Source organism: Lynx rufus, unplaced genomic scaffold, assembly GCF_022079265.1.
Source record: "Lynx rufus isolate CCGP_SWC_20201006 ecotype Redwood Valley unplaced genomic scaffold, mLynRuf1.p SCAF_7, whole genome shotgun sequence".
Lineage (NCBI taxonomy): Eukaryota > Metazoa > Chordata > Mammalia > Carnivora > Felidae > Lynx > Lynx rufus.
The window spans coordinates 79,597,035-79,624,841 of NW_025814889.1; the positions used below are offsets into that span (position 1 = coordinate 79,597,035).

General features: G+C 49.9%; 3 protein-coding genes across 5 annotated transcripts; 2 read left to right on the plus strand and 1 right to left on the minus strand.

The window, feature by feature from the left end:
• The first annotated feature begins 532 nt into the window (after positions 1–532).
• Positions 533–3,633, plus strand: PFDN5 (prefoldin subunit 5). The gene is made up of 6 exons (XM_047065626.1): positions 533–633; positions 836–938; positions 1,222–1,253; positions 2,376–2,450; positions 2,567–2,672; positions 3,429–3,633. Exons 1-6 carry the CDS (start codon positions 562–564, stop codon positions 3,503–3,505), a joined length of 465 nt encoding a protein of 154 aa, XP_046921582.1. The 5' UTR covers positions 533–561; the 3' UTR covers positions 3,506–3,633.
• A 233-nt stretch (positions 3,634–3,866) lies between these two features.
• MYG1 (MYG1 exonuclease) lies at positions 3,867–10,212 on the plus strand. Its single transcript, XM_047065624.1, has 7 exons — positions 3,867–4,125; positions 4,224–4,336; positions 7,267–7,426; positions 9,127–9,279; positions 9,418–9,540; positions 9,655–9,836; positions 9,992–10,212. Exons 1-7 carry the CDS (start codon positions 3,907–3,909, stop codon positions 10,185–10,187), a joined length of 1,146 nt encoding a protein of 381 aa, XP_046921580.1. The 5' UTR covers positions 3,867–3,906; the 3' UTR covers positions 10,188–10,212.
• Positions 10,213–10,479: 267 nt separating this feature from the next.
• Positions 10,480–22,954, minus strand: AAAS (aladin WD repeat nucleoporin). Of its 3 annotated transcripts, none has more exons than XM_047065621.1 (16): positions 22,728–22,954; positions 21,950–22,077; positions 19,265–19,320; positions 18,880–18,971; positions 18,645–18,691; positions 18,288–18,386; positions 17,831–17,974; positions 12,654–12,774; positions 12,186–12,310; positions 11,935–11,995; positions 11,725–11,815; positions 11,428–11,521; positions 11,278–11,345; positions 11,055–11,136; positions 10,858–10,942; positions 10,480–10,739 (listed from the first exon to the last, which is right to left on the minus strand). In XM_047065621.1, the coding sequence occupies exons 1-16, from the start codon at positions 22,848–22,850 to the stop codon at positions 10,515–10,517; spliced, it is 1,641 nt and encodes a 546-aa protein (XP_046921577.1). In that variant the 5' UTR covers positions 22,851–22,954; the 3' UTR covers positions 10,480–10,514. The 3 variants fall into 3 exon arrangements, with proteins under 3 accessions (XP_046921577.1, XP_046921578.1, XP_046921579.1); XM_047065622.1 differs by having other exon boundaries at positions 22,780–22,949; XM_047065623.1 differs by lacking the exon at positions 22,728–22,954 and adding an exon at positions 22,598–22,665.
• Positions 22,955–27,807: the final 4,853 nt, after the last annotated feature.

Here is a 27,807-nt window from a genome sequence, read left to right on the forward strand (position 1 = left end):
CTCCTTCTCTCTCTGCCCCTCCCCCGTTCATGCTCTGTCTCTCTCTGTCCCAAAAATAAACAAACGTTGGAAAAAAAAAATTTTTTTAAAAATAAACCTTGTACTGTACTTATTGGTTGATAACGTGTCTCCTTATTCTCTCCATCACCAGACTCTTGGTGATCCCAAAGCACCGCGTTTGCGATGCTATTGACCCGCGAACTTCCCAGGTTTCTTGCTTGCCTGTCATTCACTATGTTTATACGACCCACGTGGAGTAGCATACATTGCTTTGCAATATTGTTATGAACTGGATATTTTTAAGATTTTTATAAGTTCCTTGAGCGTAGGAAGCCTGTTTGCTACAACTTTGCTATGCCAGGCGGGCGAGGTTTTGTGAAAATCACGAGCCGCTCTACAATTCAAGTTAAAGACTCCAGCCCTTCTTTCTCTTCCGGGATGGAGGATCATAGAGATGTTCGGCGCAGCGAGGCCTCCAGGCGCATCCATCGAGATGCGCAGAGGGCGGCTAGAGCGTTGCTCGCCGAGGCGGCTTCCGCTTCGTTAGTCCTCCTTCCCAACATGGCGCAGTCAGTTAACATCACCGAGCTGAACCTGCCACAGCTAGAGATGCTCAAGAACCAGCTGGACCAGGTGAGGACGGGCGGCTGACACCCCTTTCCCGCCTCACATCCCTTTTGCCCACGCGTACTCCCTCGCCCCCATTCCTCCCCCCTTTGGAATGCTTGCCTTCCCCTGCGAAACCCCCACACCATCCCAGGATGAGCCCCCTCTCCGGCAGTGCTTCCCCTCTTTCTCCAGCTCCCAGACTGACCCTGTCTCCCGTCCTCCCTAGGAAGTGGAGTTCTTGTCCACGTCCATTGCCCAGCTCAAGGTGGTACAGACCAAGTATGTGGAAGCCAAGGACTGTCTGAACGTGCTGAACAAGAACAACGAGGGTATGGGGTAGGCGCGTGAAGGCGACATGGGGGATGTGGTGAGCCGGCTACTCTCGCCCCGCCTTCTAATCCAGTTGTCCTTACCTGAGAAGAGAAAGCAATCCACTACGTATTGTATGCCGCTACGTGAGCCCTTTGCATGTTGCCTGCCTAGAATTGAAATGTACAGGACATTCCTCTGCTCCTGTTGTCCCTGTTTCTTACTATCTCTGTGCTGTGCCGTATTGGAACTCCCTTTAACGTCTTAACCTTCCCTGCTTGTTTGTCTTAATTGCTTTCACAGGGAAAGAATTACTCGTCCCACTGACGAGTTCTGTATCCTTTCGACAGAAACTGCTACCCTGCTGTCTCTTTTTCTCTCTCACCTGTCTCTCTCGAGGAAAAAAAAAAAAGGTGGGATTAGTTTTGATTACTGCAGAGTGTCCCCATGATTCTGAGAACACTCTTATTATACACAGTTTATACCTCTCCTAGCCTGGGGCCAATATCCAGCTAATGCTTTGTGAGCCAAAGTCATATGTAGAATTGAGGTGTGATTATTTCCCTTTGCTGTTTGAGAATATCCTCTAATATGAAGACAAAACAGGTGTGTTTACACTTTGACTAATAACTTAGAAGACATAAACGATAGAAGGATAGGATATAGAAACAAGGTGGTCGGCTCTGTGTGTGAATCCTCAATTTTGGTTTAATAGTGGCTATTTCCAAACTGTTGTTACTAAGAAATCTGGATTGTTTTACTTGAATGAGTGAGTTGTGACAGTAGGGCACCTGGAAGCTGAGAACTGACAGGCTGAAAAGAAAACAACAGAAGTAGTGTCATAGGGATTGGCCACTTAGCATTAAGTCCGTCGGGAATTAGCTAGTGATTTTGTGATTGGGGCTGTTGAGGGAAAGTGGTCTGGCTATTTTTTTTTTTAATGTTTTATTTTTTTTATTTTTGAGAGTGAGAGAGAGTCTGAGCAGGGGAGGGGTAGAGAGAGAGAAGGAAACAGAATCCAAAGCAGGCTCCAGGTTTGAGCTGTCAGCACAGAGTCTGACGCAGGGGCTCGAACCCATGAACGGTGAGATCAAAACCTGAGTGGAAGTTGGACCTTTAACTGACTGAACCACCCAGGTGCCCTGAGGCTGGCTTTTCACTTTTACTACTCCACAGCAGTAGGAAAACACTGTATGTAGTCCTTCTGGAGGGGCTAGTGGGAAGAATTATAAGAACTGCTTGGAGAATGGGAGGGCCAGAGGCCCAGCATATGTCCTTTCTCCATAAGGCACCGAGTTCTCTGTCCCTCCCCATCTGGAGTGTATAGGTATAGTTCTAAGGCCTCCAGATCCTTCAGTCCTTGTGCCTTGTAGCTTTTTAGAAAAGGCCAAGCAGGTTAGCTGACAGGGAATCATGACTCCTGTTGGGCTAGTTTTCCCTTAATCCTTACTTCTCAGATGTATGTCCCGGGGAAGCTACATGATGTGGAACATGTCCTCATCGATGTGGGAACAGGCTACTATGTAGAAAAGGTGAGTGGAAGTAACCACGTGGATGCCTCTCTGATCAGGGAAAGGAAGTTTAGGGGATGAGCTAGAGTGCAGCATGGGGTCCCCTCTTAGCCCTTCATTTACCTCTGGCCTTGCAGACAGCTGAGGATGCCAAGGACTTTTTCAAGAGGAAGATAGACTTCCTCACCAAGCAAATGGAGAAAATCCAGCCAGCTCTGCAGGAGAAACATGCCATGAAACAGGGTAAGGTTGGCCTGGAGCACCTCTTCACTCTTTCTACCTCCATGATAAAGAACGTGGATTCCAGTGTGAACTGGGGGCATCCCCTTTGCTAGACTAAAGCCATGTCTTTCTGTTTGATGTCTAGATGTGTTATTGTCTAGATTCTGTGCATTAAAGATTCACTATTTGTGGATTCCTGGGTTGGGTGCTTGAGAATTTTAGAAGAAGGAAATTATATCTTTGTTCTTGAAGAGTTCCTATCTAATGGGATGGAATGGGGGAAATGATATGTGTAAATGAACACACAGGAAAGAAATACAGCCCTAACTAAGGACTAGCCGTTGCAACGCTGGTTACACATTAGAATCACCCAGGAAGTTTAAAAAGGAAGCCCGAGTCCGATCCAAACCAATTAAATCAACCTGAGGGTGGGGGAGTTCTGGGGGTCAGTGTTTGTTTAAAAGCTCCCCAGGTAATTCCGTTACACAGAATTGAGAAGCACTGTTCTAAAGGCAAAACTCTCGTCCACAGTATAATTTTCTGGTTATGTTTGAATCATTTAGGACTGTATTTTGTTCATTTTTATGTCCCAGTGGTTATATTTAGACACATTGTAGACTCTAAATTTGTGTGTGTCCCCCAGTGAATCACTGTGTTAAAAGTTTTATTAACTGTACTTGGTTGTCCACCTGTCCTTAATTTTTTTCTCACTTCCTGAACTCTGGGTTCTCCCCTCTAGCTCCAGACCAGGGTCTGAACGCTTCTTTTTTTCCACAGCTGTCATGGAGATGATGAGCCAGAAGATTCAGCAGCTCACAGCCCTGGGGGCAACTCAGGCTACTGCCAAGGCCTGAGAGCTTGTATCAGAAATGGGACAGAGGGACCCTGCTTCAAGGAGCCTGGGACTTTGTGGGCGTGGCTTCCTGGGGTCAAGGAAGGGAAGGGTCTTATTCATGCTAATAAATGTGCCAGCTGGGCAGAATGTTGGTCTTTTCTTGCATTAAGCAAAGGACTGGTGGTGAGACCGGAGGGCGGTGGTCGAGACGCTGTGCCCCTCCCTAGAGCCTGCTCTCTAGGGATGGGGCGGTGCTTATCTCGGAGGCTCCACCCTGAGCCTCTCGGGGAGTTGGGGAGAAGTACCGAGCGGACCTGGTCTTTGCGGACGGTTGCCATGGGAACCGTCCAGCGGAAATGGAACTGAGCGGGCTCTTCCTCTTCCGGGTCGGCGGCCCGCTTCCCCACGGGGGGAGGCTGCATGGGTCACCGCTCCCTGCGTGGTCTTCTGCCTCTGCTGCTGCTGCGGCCGCCACCCTCCCGGGCCGGGCCCTGGACGCTCAGCCTGGAGTCCGTCCCGCCGTCCAAGCGACCCCGCGGCAGCCGCATGGCACCGCCCCGGATCGGGACGCACAACGGCACTTTCCACTGCGATGAGGCCCTGGCGTGCGCCTTGCTGCGCCTCCTGCCCGAGTACCGGGTACGGTCGGCCGAACGTGCCTCCGGGGCGGGCCGCGCCCGTGCGCCCCTCCTCCCTCGCGACCCCGGCCGCCCCCTCACCTCCTGTGTTCCCTGCAGGACGCAGAGATCGTGCGGACCCGGGACCCCGAAAAACTGGCCGCCTGTGACATCGTGGTAGACGTGGGTGGCGAGTACGACCCGCAGAGACACCGATATGACCATCACCAGAGGTGAGCTCCCAGATACCATTTCTTGAACTCCTTTGACTTCGGCTCTCCTCCGCTCCGAGGCAGCCGTCCGCCGCGGTGGTCTGGCCCGCGTCAGCGAAGGGGACCGCCTCATCCTTGAAAGCCAACCCCCTAGTCCCGCGGGACGGCAGCCCGCCAGCCCTCCGCCCGCTCTGCACCCGTCCATCCTGCTTCGGGCCTCCCCTGGCTCCCGGGCCGGCCTCTGGCCCCTCGCGACCGGCCGCCTTCCTCCGCTCAGCCAGGCTTTCCTCCCACTGGCGCCGTCCTCGCCCCCGTCAGCACCCCAGCCCAGTGTCGTCCTTTCACGTGTCCGTGCCTCTTCAGACAGCTGGGCCCACGCGGTGGCGGTGGTTGGTGGCCGCTCAGACGTGTGTGGTCTTCCGCTTCGTTTATACTCTTCCACTGGGAAGTCTTTCTTTTCCGAGGCCAGCACATCGTCCGCAGGACCGTTCCAGCCCTTTTCCCCTCTCCTCAAGGCCCTGCCTCCTCCAGCTCCCCCGGGAAAAGCTCTCCCACTTTTCCAAGGAAATTGAGCCTCTGCGGGCACACCCTCAGATTCCCACTCCCAGGCATCCTCAGCTCCCTCCGTCCTGTTCAGGAAACTCATTCCCTTCTCTTCGCCCCTTTCCAGATGTTATTACTTTTAACTCTGGGGGCTCACACCGCCATTCTCCAGAACCCCAGCCCTTCTGCTGCTTTTTGCCCACCCCTCCCCTCTCCCGCCTGGAAATCAAAGGAGTAACCGAAAAACAAAACCCTCCTTCATATACACCACACTGTTGAAAGTGGTGATCTCCGAGAGATTATGAGGATGTTGTATTTTAATTCTCTTTTTTTTAATTTTTTTTTAACGTTTATTTTTGAGACAGAGAGAGAGAGAGAGAGAGCATGAACGGGGGAGGGGCAGAGAGAGAGAGAGAGGGAGACACAGAATCGGAAGCAGGCTCCAGGCTCCGAGCCATCAGCCCAGAGCCCGGCGCGGGGCTCGAACTTGCGGACCGTGAAATCGTGACCTGAGCCGAAGTCGGACGCTTAACCGACTGAGCCACCCAGGCGCCCCATTATTTTAATTCTCTTTAAGTATTTCTCTCCCTCGCTTCCTTCCCAAGTGTGCATATTACGTTCATAAATGATGTGGTGTGGGAACCCTCTATTTATAGCCTCATCTCCTCCCCTCCCTTCAAAGCCTGTCTTCAAAAGAAGAGCGGACCCTGGCTCCACCTCCCTTCCAGTTCATTCCATTCATTCATTTAGCTGGTCCTCTCCCAATCTCTCCACTGGCAGTGCTCATGGAAAGGGCACCGGTGACCTCACCACCAAACTCAGGTTGCTGGCTGAAGGTCTCACTTCAGTTGACCTCTTTGGGACATTTTACAGTATTGACTAATTTCCTTTTTTCTCATGATTTTATATACTTTTTTTAAAATTATGCAGCATTTGATACATGAAAGAATGTACGTTTTCGGAATATAAAACCTGTAATGAACACCTAAGAACCAATCTCCCAATCTAAGAACTAGAACATTACCATTACCTTTGCATCTGTGCCAAGTACTTCTTCCCTGTCCCATCCCCCTGTGTCCCCAGAAGTAAGCAGTATCCTTAATTTTGTGTCCATCTTGCCCTTGATCTCCCGTGTAGTTCAGCACATGTCTGTTTTCCATCAACAATTTAGTTTTGCTTCTTTTTGAACTTTTACCTGAGGGAGTTACTATGTTAGTCTTTATACCTATGGACATTTTATAAATATTTTTGTACTTACTAATAATAACACTAAAACAAAAAATGAGCTCCCTAGGGGATTATGATGGACTGGTAGTTAGAAATTACAGCTGTGGTTGGTTTCTGTTTCCCTGAGAACTGCCCTACCTTTTCCCTATTCTCTGTGCCACTGAGAATTCAAATTTCTGCCTTCCTCACTCACCTACACCGCTGCAGGTAATCTTGCATATATTTTTTTTTTTTTTTTTTGTATGCCAGCCAGCACAGTGCTCTAACAGGCACTTATCCACTAAAGTGTTTCAGTGGCTCCCCACTACGTATACATCAAGTCCAAGCTCCAAAATACAGCGGACAGGGCCTGCCCTAATTTGGCCCCTGCTGACCCTTCCAGCTTTATTTTTTGGCACTCCTCGCATCCCAAGCTTGCCTTTCTTGCAGTTCCATGAAAAGATCTCTCAGCCATCGTACATGTTGTTCCATCTGCCTGGAACGCCTTTTCTCCTTCACTCTTTGTCTGGCTGGCGACACCTACTGATTCATCTTTTGGCCTGAACACACTCCCTCCCCCTTCCCTCCTTATCGTTGTTTATAACCTAGCTGGAGCATTCACTTGGTCGTTTGTGTGCTTGTCTACCTTTTTTTTTTTTTTTAATTATTTTTAACGTTTATTTATTTTTGAGATAGAGCATGAACGAGGGAGGGTCAGAAAGAGGGAGACACAGAATCTGAAATAGGCTCCAGGCTCTGAGCTGTCAGCACAGAGCCCGACGCGGGGCTCAAACTCACGGTCTGCGAGATCATGACCTGAGCTGAAGTCGGCCACTTAACCGACTGAGCCACCCAGGCGCCCCGCTTGTCTACCTTTAATAGATGAACTTGAAGGCAGGGACGTTGTCTTAGGTCTTTTTTTTTTTTTTTTTTTTTTTGTAATCCCTAACGTCTAAAACACAAAGCCTGGCATGTAATAAGCATTCAATAATCCATTGTTGAATGCGTGTATGAATGGGGACTCCAAGCTGACGTCCATGTAGAACCCCAAGGAAAAGCCGAAGCCTTCACAGCTGGGCTTCCTCCTCCCAACTCCTGACTATTCTCCAGTGTCCTCACCCACTCGTGTGTGCACATGCACACACACACTGTGGGTTTCCTGGGGCAGCTCTGCCTCAGCCCCACCTCCCTGTGCTCCTCAGATCTTTCACAGAGACCATGAGCTCCCTGTCTCCTGGGAAGCCGTGGCAGACCAAGCTGAGCAGTGCGGGACTCATCTATCTGCACTTCGGGCACAAGCTGCTGGCCCAGTTGCTGGGCACTAACGAAGAGGACAGCATGGTGGGCACCATCTATGACAAGGTGGGGACCCGAGGACAGAGATGACCCATATATGCATCTCCACCGGCTGGGAGTGGGCCTCACGCAGGACTGGGCCTCAGGTCAGGATTCCTGGCCCAGAGCTAGCCCAGCACCCTCTCCCTCAAGCTCATCTTCTCACAAGGAGACGGTCAGTCTCTCTCATCTCTGTCATGGGGCGGTTGTGAGAAGTGGATGAGGTGGTGTTTGGAGAAGGGCTTTGAAAACTGTAAAGCAGCATTTCCTGGTCCTTTTCTTGACCTGACATGCATTAACAACTTGGTAATAGAGGTGGCTGCTTACGTTTGGAAGCATTAAGGCTTAGAGGTTCTGGCTGCCCTGAAGGGGGGTCGGGGGCAGATCTCGGACGCACGGATTGGGAAGCTCAGCTGGGAAGGGTTTTGATTACGAGAACTTGTGCAGGTTCCATCAGCAACCCCTGCAAGCAGCTCAACACGTTCCTGCTGCGGGGAGGGGATGGGGCCACTCACCCTGGCACACGTGTTACATCAAACAGGGATTCTGAGGACACCTACTTGACCCCACTCCTATGAAGCTCACAAGTCAAACTTCAGGAGTGCCTGGGTGGCTTAGTCGGGTGGGCGGCATACTCTTGATTTTGGCTCAGGTCATGATCTCATGGTTCGTGAGATTCAACGCTGAGTCGAGTTCTGTGCTGAGCTTGGAGCCTGCCTGGGATTCTCTTCCCCTCTGCCCGTCCCCTACTCGTGCATGTGCACTCCCTCTCTCGAAATAAATACATTTAAAAACATAAGTCAAACTTCAGATTTAGCTCTGGTCGTTGCAGAGGCCATTGAGTTCATTTCTGTCTCCGCTTGCCTGTCATCTGCCCCTGTGACACAGGAGGAGTATGATCCAAAGGAGTGAAGAAATATAAATGGTTGAACTGGAGCTTTTGGAATACTAAGGTTTTTAGACTGCTGGAGTCTGCTTTCCCTTTTGCTGAGGAGTTTCTAAGCAATTAAAGGAGGTTGTACCAAGTTTTAACTGAGCATCATGTTGGGGTCCAGACCAAGAGGTGCTGGGCACAGAGGAGTTTATCGGCTCTCTCCAAGAACAGCACTTTTCTGCAAACCGCAGACATATTGATATTGTAGGCCTGTGTGTCGGGCAGTTTTGCTTTAAGCATTGATATCGCATATCATTTCTACCCCCCAGGCTCTTGAGGCCCTGCCCTGCCATTTCTGCAGGCTCAAGAGGTACAGCACATGGCACATTCTGGGCTTCCCTGGGACCACATCCCAGCTTGTGTCTCCTCCAGCCGTCTCTCTACCTGACTTGTGTTTGGCCAGACCCCTCTGTACCTCATTCACCAGGTCACTGATGACCTCCCTGGAGACGCACCTACTCTCAGCCAGAGATCCATCCACTTCCACAGAGCCCCTCATGGAACTTGTTCTGAAGTTAGCAGCCCCCACCCCACACACACTGGCCTTGACTCAGGCTCCGCACAGTAGCGGAGGGAGTGCTGGATTAGAAGTCGGGTGATCAGAATTCCAGCCCCAGCACTGTTAGCTTGACCTCCCCAGTTCCCCCTTTCCTCGTCCAATGAATGCCGAGAGGCTTCACAGGACTGTCGTGAAGATTCAATGAAAGAGTGTGTGTGCACATACTTTGAAACCTAGACCACTGTATGCAAGTGGTAGGTACCCTCAAGAGCATTTCTCCCGCTGCTGCCTTAGATGTATGAGAACTTCGTGGAGGAGGTGGATGCAGTGGACAATGGGATCTCCCAGTGGGAGGAGGGAGAGCCTAGATATGTGCTGACCACCACACTGAGCGCCCGGGTTGCTCGGCTTAATCCTACCTGGAACCAGCCCAACCAAGACACCGAGGTAAGGAGAGCCCCAGGGGAAGGGACTGTGAGGCACGTAAGTGCTTCGGGGGAGGAAATGAGAGTGGTTGCCTCTTCCAGTCTTAGCAAAGTCAAAAGTTGGGGCCGGCACCATGGTTCTGATTCCCACGATTCCCAGGCCGGTTTCAAGCGTGCAATGGATCTAGTTCGAGAGGAGTTTCTGCAGAGAGTGGGCTTCTACCAGCACAGCTGGCTGCCAGCCCGGGCCTTGGTGGAAGAGGCCCTGGCCCAGCGATTCCAGGTACAGGCCTGGGAGGAGGCACTGTGGTTCACGAATTGGTGACTGCTGGTAGGCTGCCGGTCGGCAGGGGCTCCCACTTTCATCCTGAACCTTCCAACCATGCCTCCCTTTCAGGTGGACCCAAGTGGGGAGATAGTAGAACTGGCCAAAGGTGGATGCCCCTGGAAGGAGCACCTCTACCACCTGGAATCTGGGCTGTCCCCTCCGGTGACCATCGCCTTTGTTATCTACACTGACCAGGCTGGACAGTGGCGGGTACAGTGTGTGCCCAAGGAGCCCCACTCATTCCAGAGCCGGTAAGGCCCTTAGAGGACCGCCCTGCAGACCTTCAGGTCTGTTTCAGCCCTTTATCAGAGGGAGCCACTAACCTTGGCCTCTTCTGTGCTCCCTCTCTCTCTTCCTCAAGGCCTCCATTTGCTCCCACCAACTTCCTCTTTCTGCTCACTTGTAGGCTGCCCCTGCCAGAGCCATGGCGGGGACTTCGGGATGAGGCCCTGGACCAGGTCAGTGGGATTCCTGGCTGCGTCTTTGTCCACACCAGCGGCTTCATTGGTGGGCACCACACCCGAGAGGGTGCCTTGAGCATGGCCCGTGCCACCCTGGCCCAGCGCCCAGTGCCGATGAGTCCCACAAATCCCCTACTCTAATAAAATGCCATCTGTCTCATATTGATCAAGTCCTTGCCCCATTATTGCCCTGCACCCTTTTGGGAACCTGCTGAAATTTGGGAAAAGTGAAATGTTTATTATATGCCAAAGTCCATGGTAGGTACTTTCTCAGCTTTGCTTTCCAAAGCATTTGAAAACCACCCAGTTCCTAAAGTTAAATAATCTGACCCATTTCATGAAAAGTGACACAGCCATCTTAACCCGAAGTCCACACCTTCTTTTCTTCACTAAACCCCAGCGCAACTCTCTGGAAAAAAGTCTCATAACTGAGTGGAAAACAAAGAAGGTAATTTATTATTATTATTATTAGAAGTGGGAGTGAGGGGAGTGGGGCTGGGCAGTAGGTGGCCCAGGGAGAGGATCCCATGGAGCAGAGATTGGGGATGTCTCAGTAAAGAGGGGCAGATCATGAATAGAGCCTCCGCCCCCAGCTGGGGGCTCCTGGGTTCGGCCAAACACTGGGCTGAAACGTGGAAACTGGGCATTGACAAAGTACAGAGGGATGTGGGCAATTCGGCCTGTGGACCAGCACTGCAGAGAGGGACAAAAAAAGTCTTTCAGAGCCTAGGCCCAAAGAAGGCCACAGAGCAGCCAAAGCCCGGGTTCTTCCACCCCGCTCCCGAAGAGCCCAGTAGCCTGGCCTACTCACCACACTGAGCAGAGCCCCTTTGTTGAAGGAAGGATGGAAAGCGATGAGCTGTGCCTGGGCCCCTGGCTCCCCCTGGATAACGCCACTAGGGGGAGAAGGTGAGCAGGCATCTGGAGCCGGGCAGTGGAGTAGGATGTGGGTTCGGTGTGGGAAAGCTGGTGGGGAGTCCAGACCTGATGGGCCTACCTGGCACTTACCAAGGAAGCAGCTCAAACACAGGGCTGTTTCGAGTGCGAAAAAGGAGGATGACTGGTTTACCATCCTGGACGCGTGGATTTCCTGTAAGAAATGGATGTGACAGGAAGGCCCCCTATAGGCAGAATCCCGGGACAGGGCAGAGACCTGCAGCCAGGACATGGACACCCTCCATTAATGGAAGATGGCTGTAGCCGAACAAAGTCCTTCCTCCCCAACTCTTACCTTTCATGAGCACAGCCAGACGTTCCCCACTGGGGTCCCAGACCATGGAGTGAGCCTCTCCCCCAAGTCTATGGGTCAGAACAGTAGGTTGGGAGGGCTCAGCATGGCCCCTCCACCTTTTGACTGCCCCTCCCTCACCAGTCAGCTCACCTTTCCTCTCCATCTGGTGTCTGTACTGTTGTCTCAGACAGATCCGCCACAATGGTGGCTGACTTTGCACCTCCAACGCGCCCCTTTCCCTCCCCTGCAAGAAGGGCAGAGGCTCTGGAGTACAGGAAAGGGCCTCTCACTGGTCCCCTGCCTCCCACCTATTGTAAGCATCAACACCTCTCAAGTCTCCCAAGTTTTACTTCCCTTTATCCTTCAGAGTAGCATATTCCAGGGGGTTCTTGCCTTCCTCTGACTGCCCCAGATACTCTGCATCCAGAGCCATTTCCCCTGACTCACCGCAACGTTCTGGGAATGACAAGGAGTAAATGAGTGGTTCCCCCAATACAGTGAACAGCAGTCGGTTTCCATCTGGGCTCCAGCAGCCAGTCTGGGGTCAAGGAACAAAAGGTAGAGGAACACTGGTCTGTAGGGGGACAAAGGGAGACAAGCTGGGACAATCTGGGGCCCACCTGCTCCCTGGCTCTCTGAATCACAGTCGCCTCTTACCTGACACCGCCCTGACAGAGTAGGCCACCTCTCGCACGTCCACATCTGGGCCTCCCAGACTCTGCACCAGAAAGAGTCAGGTCACAGCTTAGGACCTCTAGGTTCCAAAACTTGTACTTCCCTCCCTCTGCCGGTCTCAGGGCCAGGTCAGAGAATGGTCACAGAACTTCCTGCTGGAAGTTCCAGGAGCCAAGTGCCTTTTTCTGGGTCATTCCTGTCCTTACCCCTTCCCCTGCTCTCCTTCCACTCACCGAAAGACAGCTGAAGGAGTGGTAGCCAGAACTTTGCTGCCATCCGGAGACCAGAACAGATTGGTAACCCCACCGCCACGAAACCAGGGAAGGGGAACACAGGTCTCCGTTGAGACATCCCATACCTAGGCAGAAGGGGCAGGAGTGAGAGGGAACTCCAGCATCCCCAACCTGTCACGGGGGCTGCCCTTCTTCTAGGTAGAAAGACACAGAAAGGGGAGGAAGCAAGAGAGGGGCTGTTAAAACAGGAGAATAGGTTTATACGTACAGGGATAGCAAGCAGAACTTTATTTATTTTGAGACAGAGAGCAAGCAGGGGAGGGTGCAGAGAGAAAAGGAGAGAGAATCCCAAGCAGGCTCCACGCTGTCAGTGGAGCCCCCAGGATATTTTCCACCACCAGAGAAGAATGCTCTTGCCTCACGTCTGAGGGGGCTCAAATGGCCAAAGGATGGGTGGGGACCACTCACTAGGATAGCAGCATCCACAGGTGAAGCTGAGAGCAGTCGTCCCCCACTGGGTGCCCAGGCCAAGCTGGTGACAGGTGTGTGCCCAGGGTGAGAGAGCACTTGTGCACAGCCAGAAGAGGGTCTGCCGAGGGGAAACGGTATCAAGTCAGAAGGCGACAAAAGGAACGCCCCCGACTCTACTTCCTTGCCTTCCACTAAAACTTCCAAACCCAATGGCCCCTCAAATCCAAGTTAGAAGACATGAATAAGGGTCAGGGAAGTGAAAGAGGAAGGAAGGGAGGAAGGGAGGGAAGGGAGGGAAGGGAGGGAAGGAAGGGAAGGAAGGGAAGGAAGGAAGGGCAGAGTCGTCACCATGAGGTCCATGGATGAAAGTGCATGAAAGAGAGGAAGCTTGTATCGTGGGCCTCCAGGAGACAAGAACTGACCAGCAAAGCTGGATGGTGCTGAGCAGGGGAGAGGCCGTGCTCAGCCCCAGACCAGAGCCCTCTCCCCGCCGCATCGCCCGGCCTGGGGCCTGGGATCATCTATGACTCTACTTCAGGGTTCCAAGTTCTCTTCCAGAAATATCTGCTGCTGCTCCCCAGAACTCATCCCATGCTGCAAACCCTGTCTTTCTGTCTTTCCTTGTCAGAATTAGTCTTCCTGTCTGTGCTCCCGCATTATTTTCTGCTTGTCACAAAGGTGCTGCATGTGAGGTCATCCTCCACCATGAGGCTGTGACTTCGTCAGCTCTGTACATCCAGAACCACATACTTGGCCTGGCGGGTGCAGGCTGTGACCTGAATCAATGCCATCCTCTTCCTTTTCCACCAAACTGTAACTACCTCTAGTGCCAGTGAGATCCTACATCATAGAACACAACTTATTCTTGAACTTTACAATAAGTCAGTTATCTTTTCAGGTCCGTTCACAGAGATCCATCTCATTCTTTTCAGTGGCTCCACTGTCTCTGTTCCCCTGAACAGATAAACTGTAATTCATTCACTCATGCCTCCACCAATGGAGATTTCACAATTGTTTACGATGTAGGTTTTTTTTAAGTTTCTTTATTTATTTTGAGAGAAAGAGAGCACACACGTGACCAGGGGAGGGGCAGAGAGAGGGAGAGAGAAAATCCCAAGCTCCATGCCGTCAGCACAGAGACTGACACAGGGCTCAATCTCACGAACCGTGAGATCATGACCAGAGCCGAAGTCGGACGTTTAATCAACTGAGCCACCCAGGCACCCCCGTGATGTTTTATTACAAACAATGCGGCAAAAAAATTCTCTGTATCGATATCCTTATATACTCACGTTACTATGAGTTCAGAATTTGGGGGTAAAAAAGGCTGGCACTTTTTAAAAAATAGGGGCGCCTAGGTGGCTTAGTCAATTAAGTGTCCAACTCTGGGTTTCAGCTCAGGTCATGATCTCACAGTTTGTGAAATCAGGCTCCTTGCTGAGAGTGTGGAGCCTGCCTGGGATTCTCTCTCCCCTCCCCTGCTCACTCTCTCTCAAAAATTAACTAACTAAATAAATATAAATACACCAACAAATTATTTCGTGAAAAGTTTGTACAATATAGTCTTCTCACGAGAAAAAAAAAGTATCCACTTTCCTGGTCTTGCTAGTACTAGATATTACCAAACATTTTAATTTTAATAATATCATTCTGAATAAGAAATATTCTGTATTTTCTTCTAGTCCCTTATTTCTATGTTTAGTTTTTTAGTCTGCTTGGAATTTACTTGTAGATAAAGTATAAAGCAAAGACTACCTTTATGATTTCCCAAAAGGATATAGCCAGTTATCCCAACACTACTAAACTACTAAAACATACACACACACACACACACACACACACACACTAAACTTCTTTACTATAATAAGCCAAATTTATCATATATTCAATTTTCATATATTCTTAGATCTGTTCCGTTATTCAGTTATACTGATCTGGTTTGTTTATCCAGACAGTGGTAACTTTCCATTACTGTAACTTCATAAAATATTTTAATACTGGGTAGGGCAAGTCTCCCCTCAATATTCTTTCTTTGCAAACTTTTCTTGGCGATTCTTCCAGATTTATTCTTTAATAAAAATTCTGAATATCATTTTGCCCAGTTCAGAAAAACAAAAGCCAGAAGAATTCTGGTTGCAAGTCCACTTAATTTGGTATTTTTGTGATTACACTTTCCTGTCTGGGCATATAGTATGTCTCCCCATTTAGTCAGCTCTAGTTCAAGTTTCTTCCACAACTTTCTTCAGATGTCTGGTAGATTAAATACATTTAATAATTTATTCTTAGCGATTCAGTAAGTGTATATACTGTAAATAGAATATTTTTTCTCCTTCAATTTCTCAATAATTTTTATAGGTATAAAAGAAAACTATTAAGTTTTTGGTTTCTTGGATCCAGTCACCTTACTACATTTAGGTGTATTAGATCAAACAGTTTTTTTAGTTGAGTCTCTTATCTAGGTATGAAATCCTACCTTCAAAGAATAATAATTTTCCCTTCGTTTTCAAGACATCACATTTTTTTTTGTTTTAATGCACGCACTAGAATCTCCAAAAACAATGTTGATTAACAATGGTGACAATGAGGGGCGCCTGGCTGGCTCAGTTCATAGAATGTGCGATTCTTGATCTTCAGGTTGTGAGTTTGAGTCCCAGTTTGGGTGCAGAGATTACTTCAAAGAATTAAATCTTTTTTAATGTTTGTTTTTTTTTTTTTTTAATGTTTCTTTATTTTGAGAGAGAGAGAGAGAGAGAGAGAGAGAGAGAGAGAGAGAGAGAGAGAATCCCAAGCAGGTTCAGTGCTGTCAGTGAAGAGCCCAACACAGGGCTTGAATCCACGAACTGCAAGATCATGACCTGAGCCGAAATCAAGCGTCACACACTTAACCAACTGAGCCACCCAGGCACCTCCAAAAAATAAAACCTTTAAAAAAATAAAAAAGAAAAGAAAAATAACAGTGATAATGGTAACTGTCTTTATCTTGACATTACTGGAGAAAATACCTTTAATATTTCCTATTTCACTGTCTAACACGAGAGCTACTGATTCTGAGTAAATACTTTTTTTTTTCCCTCCTAAGTAAATTTTTATGTTAGGTCATCTCTTTGTATTCCTATTTTACTTTCTGTTTTCACCTGGAATGTCTGCTTTTTAAGAAGAGCATTTATGGACATAAATATTTTTCTCCTTTAACTTGCTAGTGCAATAAATCATATTAATAGATTTCCTAACGATGAATAGTCTTTAATTTCTGAAAAATTCTACATGGTTAAGATTTTTTTTAATATGCTTTTGGGGGCACCTGGGTGGCTCAGTTGGTTAAGCACTTGACTCTTGGTCTTGGCTCAGGTCATCATCTTGCGGTTGGTGAGTTCGAGCCCCACATCAGGCTCTGCTCTGGCAGGGTGGAGTCTGCTGGGGCCTCTCCCCCCCCCCACCCCTCTCCCACTCATGTGCACACACTCTCTCAAAATAAATTAATAAACTTAAAAAATACATAAATAAATATGCTTTTGGACTCTATTTGCTAATATTTCCTTTAGGATTTTTAATATTTTTCTTAAATGTTTATTCATTTTTGAGAAAAAGAGAGTGTGAGCAGGGGAGGGGCAGAGAGAGAGAGGGAGACACAGAATCTGAAGCAGACGCCAGGCTCTGAGCTTTCAGCAAAGTGGGGCTCGACCTCACGAACTGTGAGATTATGACCTGAGCCAAAGTCAGACACAGCTGACTGAGCCACCCAGGCAGCCCTATTTAGGATTTTTGAATCTATGCTCAAATATCTTTCTTATACTACTTATTGTCAGGTTTAAATTTTAGGATTTAGCTTCATAAAAATAAATCAGGATGAATTCTGGGATAGAAAGAGGACATCAATGGAAAAACTGGTAAAATCTGAAGAAAGTCAGAGCTTAGCTAGTCATGTACAAACATCAGTTTCTTAGTTTTGACAAAGGTAACATGGTAACGTAAGATGTTAACAATGGGGGAAACTGGGTGACAGGTGTACCATGACTCTGTACTATCTGCAACTTTTCTAAACATCTAAAATTATACCAAAATAAAGTTTATTAAAAGGGAAAGAAATCAGGAGGCTTTCCAAATTTTTCGATGATCTGATCTAATTCAAAAAATATGGAAAGGTGCCTGGCTGGCTTGGTCAGTAGAGCATGAGACTCAATCTCACGGTCACGCCCAATCTCAAAGTTCAAGCCCTATGTTGGGCATGGAGCCTACTTTAAAAATAAACAAACAACATCCAAATTATCATAGAACTCTCATAATGCCATCTCATTGGCAAAATTGCCTGGCATTTTTTTTTAACGTTGATTTCTTTTTGACAGAGAGAGAGAGAGAGACAGAGCATGAGCGAGGGAAGGGGCAGAGAGAGGGAGACACAGATCTGAAGCAGGCTCCAGGCTGTCAGCACAGAGCCCAACGCGGTGCTCAAACCCACTAACCATGAGATCATGACCTAAGCCAAAGTCAGACACTCAACGGACTGAGCCACCCAGGAGCCCCGTAGCCTGGCATTTTTTTTTTTTAGTGGTAGAACTCATCTGTTTTAATTTCTTACACAATCCACTTTGGTTAAATTTTGCTAGAGAATCAAATATTTCCTTTAGGTTTTCATTGGTTGGTCTAAACTTGTATATGATATTCTCTAACAGTTCTTTTATTTTCTTCCATGTCTGCTGTTACCTCTTCTTTCCCACTTTGAAAATACTATACTTTGATGTTTTCTTTTACCCTGATAAGGCTGGCCAAAAAGTTTTCTTTCTTTATTCATAATTCAAAGAATCAGTTTCTGGTTTTATATTTACTTAGTTCTCGTGGGTACTCTTCTTCAAATTTCCTTGATTTCAACTTCTGTCTACATTAATTCCCTCCCCCACTTCCTTTAAACCCTACATCAGACAGTCCTCTGAAAAAGAAGTCTTTCCACTCCACGATCCATGGATACACACTCCCCACAATTCCTGAAGTTCCTAGTTCCGTCCCTTTCTCTAGATTATGGCATTCTCAGCACCTTGACGCTGACCTTAGGTCTGCTTCTCCCACAGCCCGGCGAAGCACTGTGAAGACAAAGAACTTCTTCCAGACCTCAACACCCACCACCACTGGCCTGGCCGCAACCCTCAGGCCAAGGTAAGACAGAGGCTGTTGGGACTCACCGGGTAGACAAAGAGGTGGGGTCCAGGGTCCAGATGAGAATGCAGGTCTGGCAGGCCACAGCCAAGACAGAGGCACTGAGGGGCTTCCAGGCCAGAGCCGCCACATTTCGCTGCAGCCGGTGCTTCAGGGAGGGGACTATAGTGCTGTGGGGAAGATTAAGGAGCTGAGTCAGAGCAGGGACACTATAGCTCAGGGGACCGGAGTTCAGCTGAGGAGGGAAAGCCAAGAGAAGAAAGCTGATCACACAGAGCCCAGGGGTTTTGTGAGACAGAAGGCTAGGATAAAGATTAGACCCGGAAATAGGACGTGTCTAGCTGTAGAGCCTCCCTGACACGATTCTGGAAGGGGTCCTGTGGACCAGGCCCAGGAACTACAGGACCCCTGGAACCAAGGCTAGCGGGGATAGGGAGATGACTCATGGACATGGAGACTGCAGAGTCGGGGCCCGCCACATACCTGCTGGCATTATACACGCGGACTGAGTCATCTAGCAGGGCCACCGCAAACTTGTTGGTGTGGGGGTGCCACGCAAAGACTCGCAGGCAGCAGCTGGACCTGGCGCAGGAGTGAGCATGAGGAAGGGGAACCTGCACCTTCCCGTCCCCCAGCCCAGAGGCTCAGATTCCCTTTCCCGGGAGGGCAGTATTGTTTTTCCCTTTTCATTTCTTTTGTCGGGAAGGAGGAGGAAGGAGAATGTGGGTAACAGTCAGGAAAGCAGTGGGAGGGGTCTCTGCTTTGACTACCCTCTCCCTCAGAGAAGTTCCAAGGTTCAGGACTTCCTTCCCGCAAAAGCCCTGGAGTTCGTACACTCACCAGTTTGTGACTTGGGCAAATTCGGCAATCAGATCTTCACTCTTGAGCTGTAAGAACAAAGCGGATAGAGGGGGTGCTGGGACACAGGGATTTTATCCCCTCAATGGGAGCTGCACTGCTCCCACCCTCTGCAGACTCCCACCCCACCCTGACCTTAAGGGATGGGAAATGGAAGGGGGCAGGAGGGAGGGAGCAATGGCTGGAGTGGTTGGGGTTGGGGGGGAGCCAAACTTACGGACAGGTGGGGGAACAGGGACCCGTGGAGGGAGGAGGCCCATCGACAGAGTGCCAGGGCCCAGCTGGACGCCGTCTTCACCCACTCAAACACTGTGAGGTTGAGGAAGCAGCTCTGGTTAAACCATTCACAGGGCTCTCAATGCGTACCCTAAGATGAAGGATGAGCAAGGACGAGCATCCCCCAGGTCCTTCCGCCCAGCAAATGCTTGGGGTACCCACTCTGGGGGATGTGAGGTAGGCAGAGGGGAGAAAAGATGGCATGGGCACAGCAATGCGGCAGGAAAAACAGGGCTAAAGGGAAATGGGCTGGGAGAAGTTAAGAAAAATATGGAGGGGAGATGCCAACCATAGAACTAGAGAAGGCTGGAGGGGAAAACACTTACCCTCTTCCTCCGAGTTCGCAATTTCATTCAGCACCCCAAAAAGGCCCATATCACGCCTGGTGAGAGAAAGCTGTGAGTCAGATTATTCTGATGCCTTCAATCTCCCTCCACAAGTTATATTCATTCAATAAACATGCATTAAAAATAAGAGCATTCAGGGGCACCTGGCTGGCTCAGTGAGTGGAGTGTGTGACTCTTGATCTCTCGGCTGTAAGTTCGGGACCCGCATCGTGTGTAGAAATTACTTAAAAATGAAATCTTAAGAGGGCCTGGGTGGCTCAGCTGGTTAAGCATCTGACTTCAGCTCAGGTCATGACCTAGTGGTTCATGGCTTCAAGCCTCACATCAGGCTCTCTGCTGTCCGTGTGGGGGCAGCTTTGGAACCTGTCTCCCTCTCTCTCTGCCCCTCCCCCACTTGTGCATTTGCACTCTCTCCCTTTCTCTCTGTTAAAAATAAATAAACATTAAAAAAAATTTTTTTTAACTTTTTTAATGTTTTATTTATTCTTCTTGAGAGAGAAAGAGAGAGAGAGAGAGAGAGAGACAGAGCATAAGCAAGGAAGGGGGACAGCAAGAGAGGGACACAGAATCCAAAGCAGACTCCAGGCTCTGAGCTGCCAGCACAGAGCCCGACGTGGGGCTTGAACTCATGAGACATGAGATCATGACCTGAGCCGAAGTTGGACGCTCAACCAGATGAGCCACCGAGGCGCCCCTAAAAAAAATTTAATAAAATCTTTAAAAAAAAAAAAAACATGCACTCACATCTTAATGAGTGCCAAGTATGTGCTAGGCACTTTATATATAATCCTTTCATTTAATTATCACATTCATCTAAATGGCATTCTGCTCATTTTACCAACAAGACAACTAAGGCTCAGAGGTCTTTCAGGGCCTTGTAAGCAGATCGAGGGATCAAGACTTGCCCTAAGCCAGCAAATGGAAAACCAAGAAAAGATTTTTTTTTTAAAGTAATCTCCACACACAACATAGGCTCGAACTCACAACCCTGAGATCAAGAGTCATGCTCTACCAACCAAGCCAGCCAGGCTCCCCACGATGGAAGGATTTTAAACAGAGGAATCAACTGATCACATTGGCATTTTAGAAAGATCAATCTGGGGCACCTGAGTGGTTCAGTCGGTTGAGCATCCGACGCTGGCTCAGGTCATGATCTCACAGCTTATGGGTTGGAGCCCCGTGTCGGGCTCTGTGCTGACAGCTCGGAGCCGGAGCCTGCTTCAGATTCTGTGTCTCCCTCTCTCCCTCTGCCCCTCCCCCACTCATTCTCTGTCTTTCTCTCTCTGTCTCTCTCTCAAAAATAAACATAAAAAAAAAAAAAAAGAAAGAAAGATCAGTCCGGCTACAAATTAGAAGGGGACAAAAACGGAGAGAAGGAGATGGGGTAAGAGGCTATTTCACAAATCTGGAAAAAAGGCCAAAGTGCTCTGAACCAATAAGGTTGGAGAAAAGCAGACAGATTTGAGAGGCTGAAGAAGTAAAATGAACAGAATGTGAAGGCTTATAGACATTAGTAAGAGTAATAGCAAAGGAAACACCTATGTAATACTTATAGCAGCTAATACTGCTTACAGTATGCCGGGGGCTGGGCGAGATGCTTCACACGCATTATCTAATTCAGCCACCATCACAACCCTACAAAATCGGTACTGTTAACATCTGCATTTTTAGATGAGAGAACAGAAGCCTGAAAAATTAATATGGTCACAGTGACCTAGGTAGGAAGCAGTAGCATCAGGATTCAACCTGTCTGTCTGCCCCAGAGCCTACATTCGACCCACTTGCTCCTGAATGAGCAGTAAGGTCATTCCCTGAGACAAGAAACACAAGGTAGAAGCAGGTTTGGAAAAGGAAATGAAGAGATCGGCTTTGAACATGTCGAGTGTCTGAAGCCTGTGTTAGAGCCAACTGAGGGGGTTTGGCAGACAAGGCAACACCCGGTATGAAGTATCAATTTTAGGTCCAGCCCAGGACACCAATATTTAAGGGACATCAGGAAGAGGGGGCACAGAAAAAGGCGGGGAGAAGCAGCAGCTGCTCGTGAGAGCACAAAGGAACACTCCCTTTGAACCCACCTACTGGATTTGTAGGAATTTATCCTACACATGACAGTGATAATAACTAACCCTTGAAGGGATTAATGTGTGTGGGCCAGGCACTGTTCTCTAAGTGCTTTACATCCATTAATTCATTTCATTGTCACTACAACATTGTAAGATAGGTTCCACTTTACAGATGAGGAAAGAGAGGGACCAAGTGATTAAGTAACTTGCCCAACATCACACACCTAAAAAGTGATACAGCCAGGAACTGAATCCAGACAGGGAGATGCACCAAATGAATGACCTAAATAGGAGATTATTTATTCACTGCAACATAATACCTATACCTAAGCTTCAGACAAAAGCTCAGAAAGTGGTAATGATGTGAAGAGGGGGCAGGGAGCAGACTCACTTAATCAAATCAGAAAGCAAGGCAAGTCACTGGAGATGAAATGAACTACTGCTGACTTAGGTTTCTCAGTAAGGGCAGCTAATTTGTTATGATGGATGATATCCAGCCCTAACCTAGAGAGAGCTTGGCAGCCCAAGGCAGAGGGACGGTGACCCCATCTTCTTCAGGATCTGCAGACCACCGCCCAGGAGACCCTATGCCACCTCTCACCATATGTTGATGCATCTCTTCCACACCTGCTCCCGGTGGTGGATGAAGGCAGTTCTTGTGCCATGGTCCAGCCTCCCAGGGGTCTTTAGGGGATCCTTAGTCAGGTTCAGAACAGGAAGATTGATCCACTATAGGCCAGAAATAAGTGGTGTAATAATGAGTCAGTCTCTCCCCCGGATCTTTGCTGAACTCCCGGTCAATCTCCAAACCATGGCTGGGCTAAGAGTAAGAGGCTCCAAACACCTGTTTCCCATTCCCATACATGTAACCCTGGTGGGAAAAGGAAACTGAGCTTAGCTCCCTTATCTGGAAAACTAGAGTATTTCATAGGATTGCTGTGATTATTAAATCTTATAATATCTGTGAAGCACATCTGACTCAGAGCCTCTTTCGTAAGTAGCAAATGCTCAGTGTCAGTTTCTCTCCCTTTTCCTCCCTAGGAACGCTGTGGGTAAAAAAAACGCTCCAGGTTGTGCCTCCGCAGCGTAGACAACTACCGAACTTTTCGGTAGTTCTCCTGCACCCTCACATCCCCTAAGTTCTCTCTCATTCTCTCCATCCTCTCTAGGCCTGCCCCCACAGCTCCTCGACATCCCTCACTCTCCAATCCCAGCCCTAAAATACATTCCAGCCCTTCTATTCTCAAACCTGGGCCAGGCGGTTTCCAGTTCGCCGGACTGAGGACAGCTACCCAGTCCCCGCTACGCTGCCTCCGGTTCCCCGTGCCCCGTGCCCCGCCCCCATGTCTGTAGGTCCCTTCCCTCCTCGCCCCGGCCACCTGGCCCCGGAAGTCAGGAGGCGGACTCTCATAGCTATTGCCTGTCACCAACTCGTTATTGTGCTCGTAGAGGGTGACTTGACCCCTAGGCGGCGGCGGAGGGAACAATCCCAGGGAGCACATCTTGCCGGTCGCGAGGCCGTCCGGAATCGGTAAACTCGCGGATCCCGCTCCTCTAACTCTTAGTTCCCGGGCTAGATTCGGACCCGTACGGGTCGCCGTCTGGGACAAACAGCGATGCAAAATTCAGCGGAAGTGAGGGGAAGAGTAAGGCAGAACACGAACGCGTGCGCAGTCCGGGGCCGACTTCCAGAGCTTCCTGGCGCGCCGCCTGGCGGCGGGAGGGAGAGCGGCGCGGGTGTGTCGCGGGGCCAACCCCTAGTTAACGGTCGGAGCGGGTTTTGTGTGTGCGTGTTTGTTAGTTTGTTTTATGCGAGACTGCTGTTTTTCCCAGTTCCAGACTCCACGACACAGTTTCCCACTCCCCCTCTCAGCGCTCGAAAAGCCCAAAATAAGCCACGTTCAGGGAAGTATCTAATTAAACTCTCCCAGGACTGTGGATCATCCAGAGGAAAATGCGGACTGTCTGGGGCAGCTGGCCAGAAAGCTGAGGGAAAAGCCTCTGAGAGGAGTAAAGTCAGGGGAGACCTTGAGAGGGAGAGGGAGAGGTCCGAAACCTCCGGTCCCCAGGGTTAGGCGTGGAGGGCGGAGTGAGAACAATTAGAAAACCGTGACCTTTCCTGAGCACGTATTACATAGTGAGGTGCTTGTGTAATCTTTACAACAACCCCATGAGGTGGGTACTGTTCTGTCACCAAGAGGAAAGTGAGGCACAGAGAGATTGGACCTAAAAATATCAAAACCAGGCATCCTAAAAATTGAGATAGGGGCGCCTGGCTGGCTCATTTGGTGGAGCATGCGACTCGACCTTGGGGTAGCGAGCTCGGGCCCCAAGTCGGGTGTAGAGTTTACTTAAAAAATAAAATCTTGGGACGCCTGGGTGGCCCAGTGGGTTAAATGTCCCACTTCAGCTCAGGTCATGATCTCACGGTTGGTGAGTTGGAGACCCACCTACGGCTCTGTGCTGACAACTCAGAGCCTGGAGCCTGCTTTGGATTTCTGTGTCTCCCTCTGCCCCTCCCTCGCTCATACTCTGCCTCTCTCTCTCTCTCTCTCTCTCTCTCTCTCAAATAAATAAACATTTTTTAATTTAATAAGTAAATAAATAAAATCTTTTTTAAAAAGAATAAAAGTGAGATTGGTTTTATTCTAATTCCAAAGGATGGAGCTAGAACGCAGAATTGGAGCTCTTCTTGCAGCTGTGTGACTTTGGAAAAGTCTTTGAATTCTTTGAGCCTCAGCTTCCTCACTTTTGCACTGTCTTCATTATTTCACATGGTTGTTTCCCATACAAAATAATGGAAATGAAGCCGTTTAATAATTCATAAAGTACTAAACACTTGATTAGCCATAACTGCCATGAACTTGGTGACCTTGGCTTTGGTTTATTGATTTTTTTTCAATGTTTATTTCTTTTGAGAGAGAGCGAGAGCGACCAGAGGAAGGGCAGAGAGAGAAGGAGAGAGAATTCCGAGCAGGCTCAGCGCTGTCTCAGCACAGAGCCCAATCTAACAGCAAGATCATGACCTGAGCGAAATCAAGAGACGTGTGCCTGACCCACTGAGCCACCCAGGTGCCCCTGGTTTATTCATTTAACAAAGGTTAATGAGCAATTCCAAGGACCATGTTCTGGGGACACAGAAATGTATAAGGCATAGTCACTGCTCCCAAGAGTTGCCAGTCAAGTTGGAGAAACTAGGGGGCGTTCTAAGTTTAGCATTCGTGGACTCTGTCTGCCCCTTCCTTCTACATGAAAAGTTGCCCCCAAGAGAGTTATTCCAGGGTCAGAAAACAAGAAGTCTCCTCTGAAAATGCCCTTAACAAGGAGAAAGCCACGGGTCTCCTCCATTCTAGTACTTTCCAAATGCTAGTGAACATAGACCCACCAGAGAATCCTGCTAAAAATGCAGATTCTGCGGTGGAGCTTTTAAGCTGTATTTCCAAAACGCCTCCCACGTAATACTGCACAGACCAAATTTTATTTATTTATTTATTTATTTATTTATTTATTTATTTATTTTGACCAAATTTTAAATAGCCTCAGTTTAATTTGCTAGGTTAGTTCACCGTCACCTGGAATGTTACAGAAAGCTTAAAGGATGTAGAGAAAAGCCGAGGGTAGTTGGGGAAACTGGCTGGAAAAGCTCTCCTTGAGAAGGGGAAGCAGGACAGGCTTTGGAGGAAAAGAGGGAGTCAATGACTCTGACAGTTAGTGGGGAGCACTGAGAACCCGCCAACAAAGTTTTTGCTTGAACCTCAATCATGGCACCATCCAACCCATACATATCCCCCAAGAAATCACTGCGGACTAGGCTTGCAACTTCCACCTCCTTTTGGCGAAGCCTGAGTTTCACCAACAGGTTGTGTTGTAATTACGGGTTAGGGGCCTTCCTCTCACCCTGTAATGTGAACTGGGGAGAAGGAACAGTGCGCCGTGTATTCACATCGGACCCCCGCCTGCCCCGTGTTTAAGGTTTGTCCAGTGTTTTTCACGAGTTGCGGATTCTTGGGAGGCCGACCTCCAGGCCTAGCGCACTTCCCACTAACTTCACCAGGGGGCGCGGCGGCCCCGGCAACACAGAGACTGTGACCCACCGCCCCCAAGAACTCCGAGCGCTCAGCGGGCGGTCTCCAAATGGGGGGGGGGGCTTCCCTACGACCTGGGCGGGAAACCGAGGCAGCGGCCCTGCCCGAGGCTTTTAAAGGGGCCCTCAACTTTGGGAGGCGGGAGGCGCCGCTGGAGCCTGCGTGCCCGGAGATCGGCCCGCCGAGGCCCGGCGCCCCGGCTCAGGGCCGGTAACCAGGCGCACATGGCCCGCCGGGCCCTGTTTGTCCTGGCAGCGCGCCGCCGCTATTTGAGGCGGTTTTTATCTCCCAGAAACCAGCAAAACCCCAAGCGGAGTCTAGGGAAGATGAAAGGGGCCGAGGGGCCGGGAGGGAAGGACCGCGAGGCCGCGGCGGGTGGGGGCTGGCACCGGACAGGCGGGGACAGGGAGGCGAGAGGGCCAGGCCCTGGGGGGGTCCCGGGGAGCCTGCCCGGCGGGATGGGGGCGGGAGCCCGGGACCCCCTCCCCCACCCCGCGTCTCTTCCGCCGCGGCCCCCAACCCCAGTCCGCGGGAGGAGCCCTGGAACGCGGCCCTCTTCAAAGCCCCTTTGAAGCGGCGCGCCCCGCCTGAGCGCAGGAGGGTTCGCACCTGGACGGGGCGGCCGCGGCGGCCGGCTGAGGAGGGGGCTGGCGGTCCGAGCCCGCCCGCAGCGCCTCCCGAGCCAGCGGGAGTGGGGGGGGGGGTGACGGTCGCCGGGGGCGCCGCCCGTGCGCCCCCTCAGCCCAGCGGGGGAGCCCGGGGGCGGGGGCCGCACAAAGCCCTATTGTGGCTCCGGGCTGGCCGCCACAGAGTGGCTTTTGTTCGTCCGCTAACTCGGCGGCGGGCACGGCTGATTGCAGGCCCGGGGCAGGGGGCGGTTACGTGCCAGGCCGGGGCCGCCCGCCGGGACCGGTTCGGGGCGGCGCAGTAGTCAGCGCGGCGATCGCGGGGCCGGCGCGCCGGCCGGCTCCCTGCCCTGGCCGGAGTCCGGAGGTAGAAGCAGGAAAGAGCCGGGGAGGAAACCTCCCCGCCTTCCCGACTCGACACGGAGAGCTCTGGGCGCTCGAATACTGACCTCCGCCCGAGGGCCTGGCCGACGCGGGCGTTCTGCCGCGGGCACAGTGTGCCAACGGGCACGATAGGATGCCCGTGGGGAGTGCCCAGTTTGCCAAGGAAAAATCCTGTGGTTCACTCTTCTTCCTTCCTCTTTTTCTTTTCTCACCAGGACAAATGTTAAAATCGAATTTTTTATTAAATAATAATAATAATTAAAAAAAAAAAAAGACTCCATGAGGGCATGATCCTTTCCCTTCCCCAATATTACCCTCTCCCCAAGCTCCAGAGGCTTTAACCCTTTAACTTGGGGCCTTGAGGAAGCAGGAGACAGAAAAGGAGGATCCAAAGTCACAGGAAAGGCATTCAAAGGCACGAAGCGGCTTTAAAAGTCACCAGAGGTGGAGTTGGGAGCATTGGAAGTCCCAGGTTGAGGGCCCTGTGGACGCAACCCCAAATCTGCTTGGGGACCTCTGTCCTCCTAGCTCTATAAATTCTTTCTCATGGCTTTTAGGCACCAGCCTAGTAGTGCCTTGTACAGAATAGGCACTCAATAAATACTTGATTTACTTGAATCTGATCCCAGAGAAAGCCTTCCCCACCTATTCTTTAGGAGAGGCACATCCAAACCATTGTGCTCCTCCTGTTAGGTGGGCTTCCACAAAAAAGCGTGTCCAGGATGGCAGCTGCAAGCTCTCCATAACCATGGCAACAAGGGATTAGCCTGCCGGGGTCATGGTGTCAGGGGAGGGGCAGTGGAAGAACCTGCTCTGGGGTCAAGGAAGCTGGGGTACATTCCAGTCCTCCCCTCCATAGGGCTTGAGGTTTCACAGCTTCTGGCTGGGGCTGGGAATACTAGGGATCCCTAATTGAGAGACACCCCCCCCATCAACTCTTTAACAGAGATCTAGCTAACCAACCCTATTAGCAGAGATTCCATTAAAAGAGAAACCCCATTAACTGAGACCCTGATGATAGAAATTCTATTAACAAGATCTCCACTAACACTTTTTCTAAACAGAGATACATTTAGCTAAAATTTCCATAGCAGAAATGGACCTCCTTCCCTCCCCAGCTCACTCTACCTGACCTGTCATCATAACTTAGATAAATAGAATTATTATTATTAGTATTCATTTCTCTTGGAACATAGGGGTTAAATATACAGGCCTGGGGGCAGCCTCCCTGACCCTGGGGTCACCCCATCTCTGGGATCAGATCCCCACTGGTCTGCCCCACTTTTGGCACCCTGCTCCCTGCCAGGTCACTAACCCCAATCCCCCTAACTCTGGTCCCTAATAAAGAGGCCACCAGGGGGCAA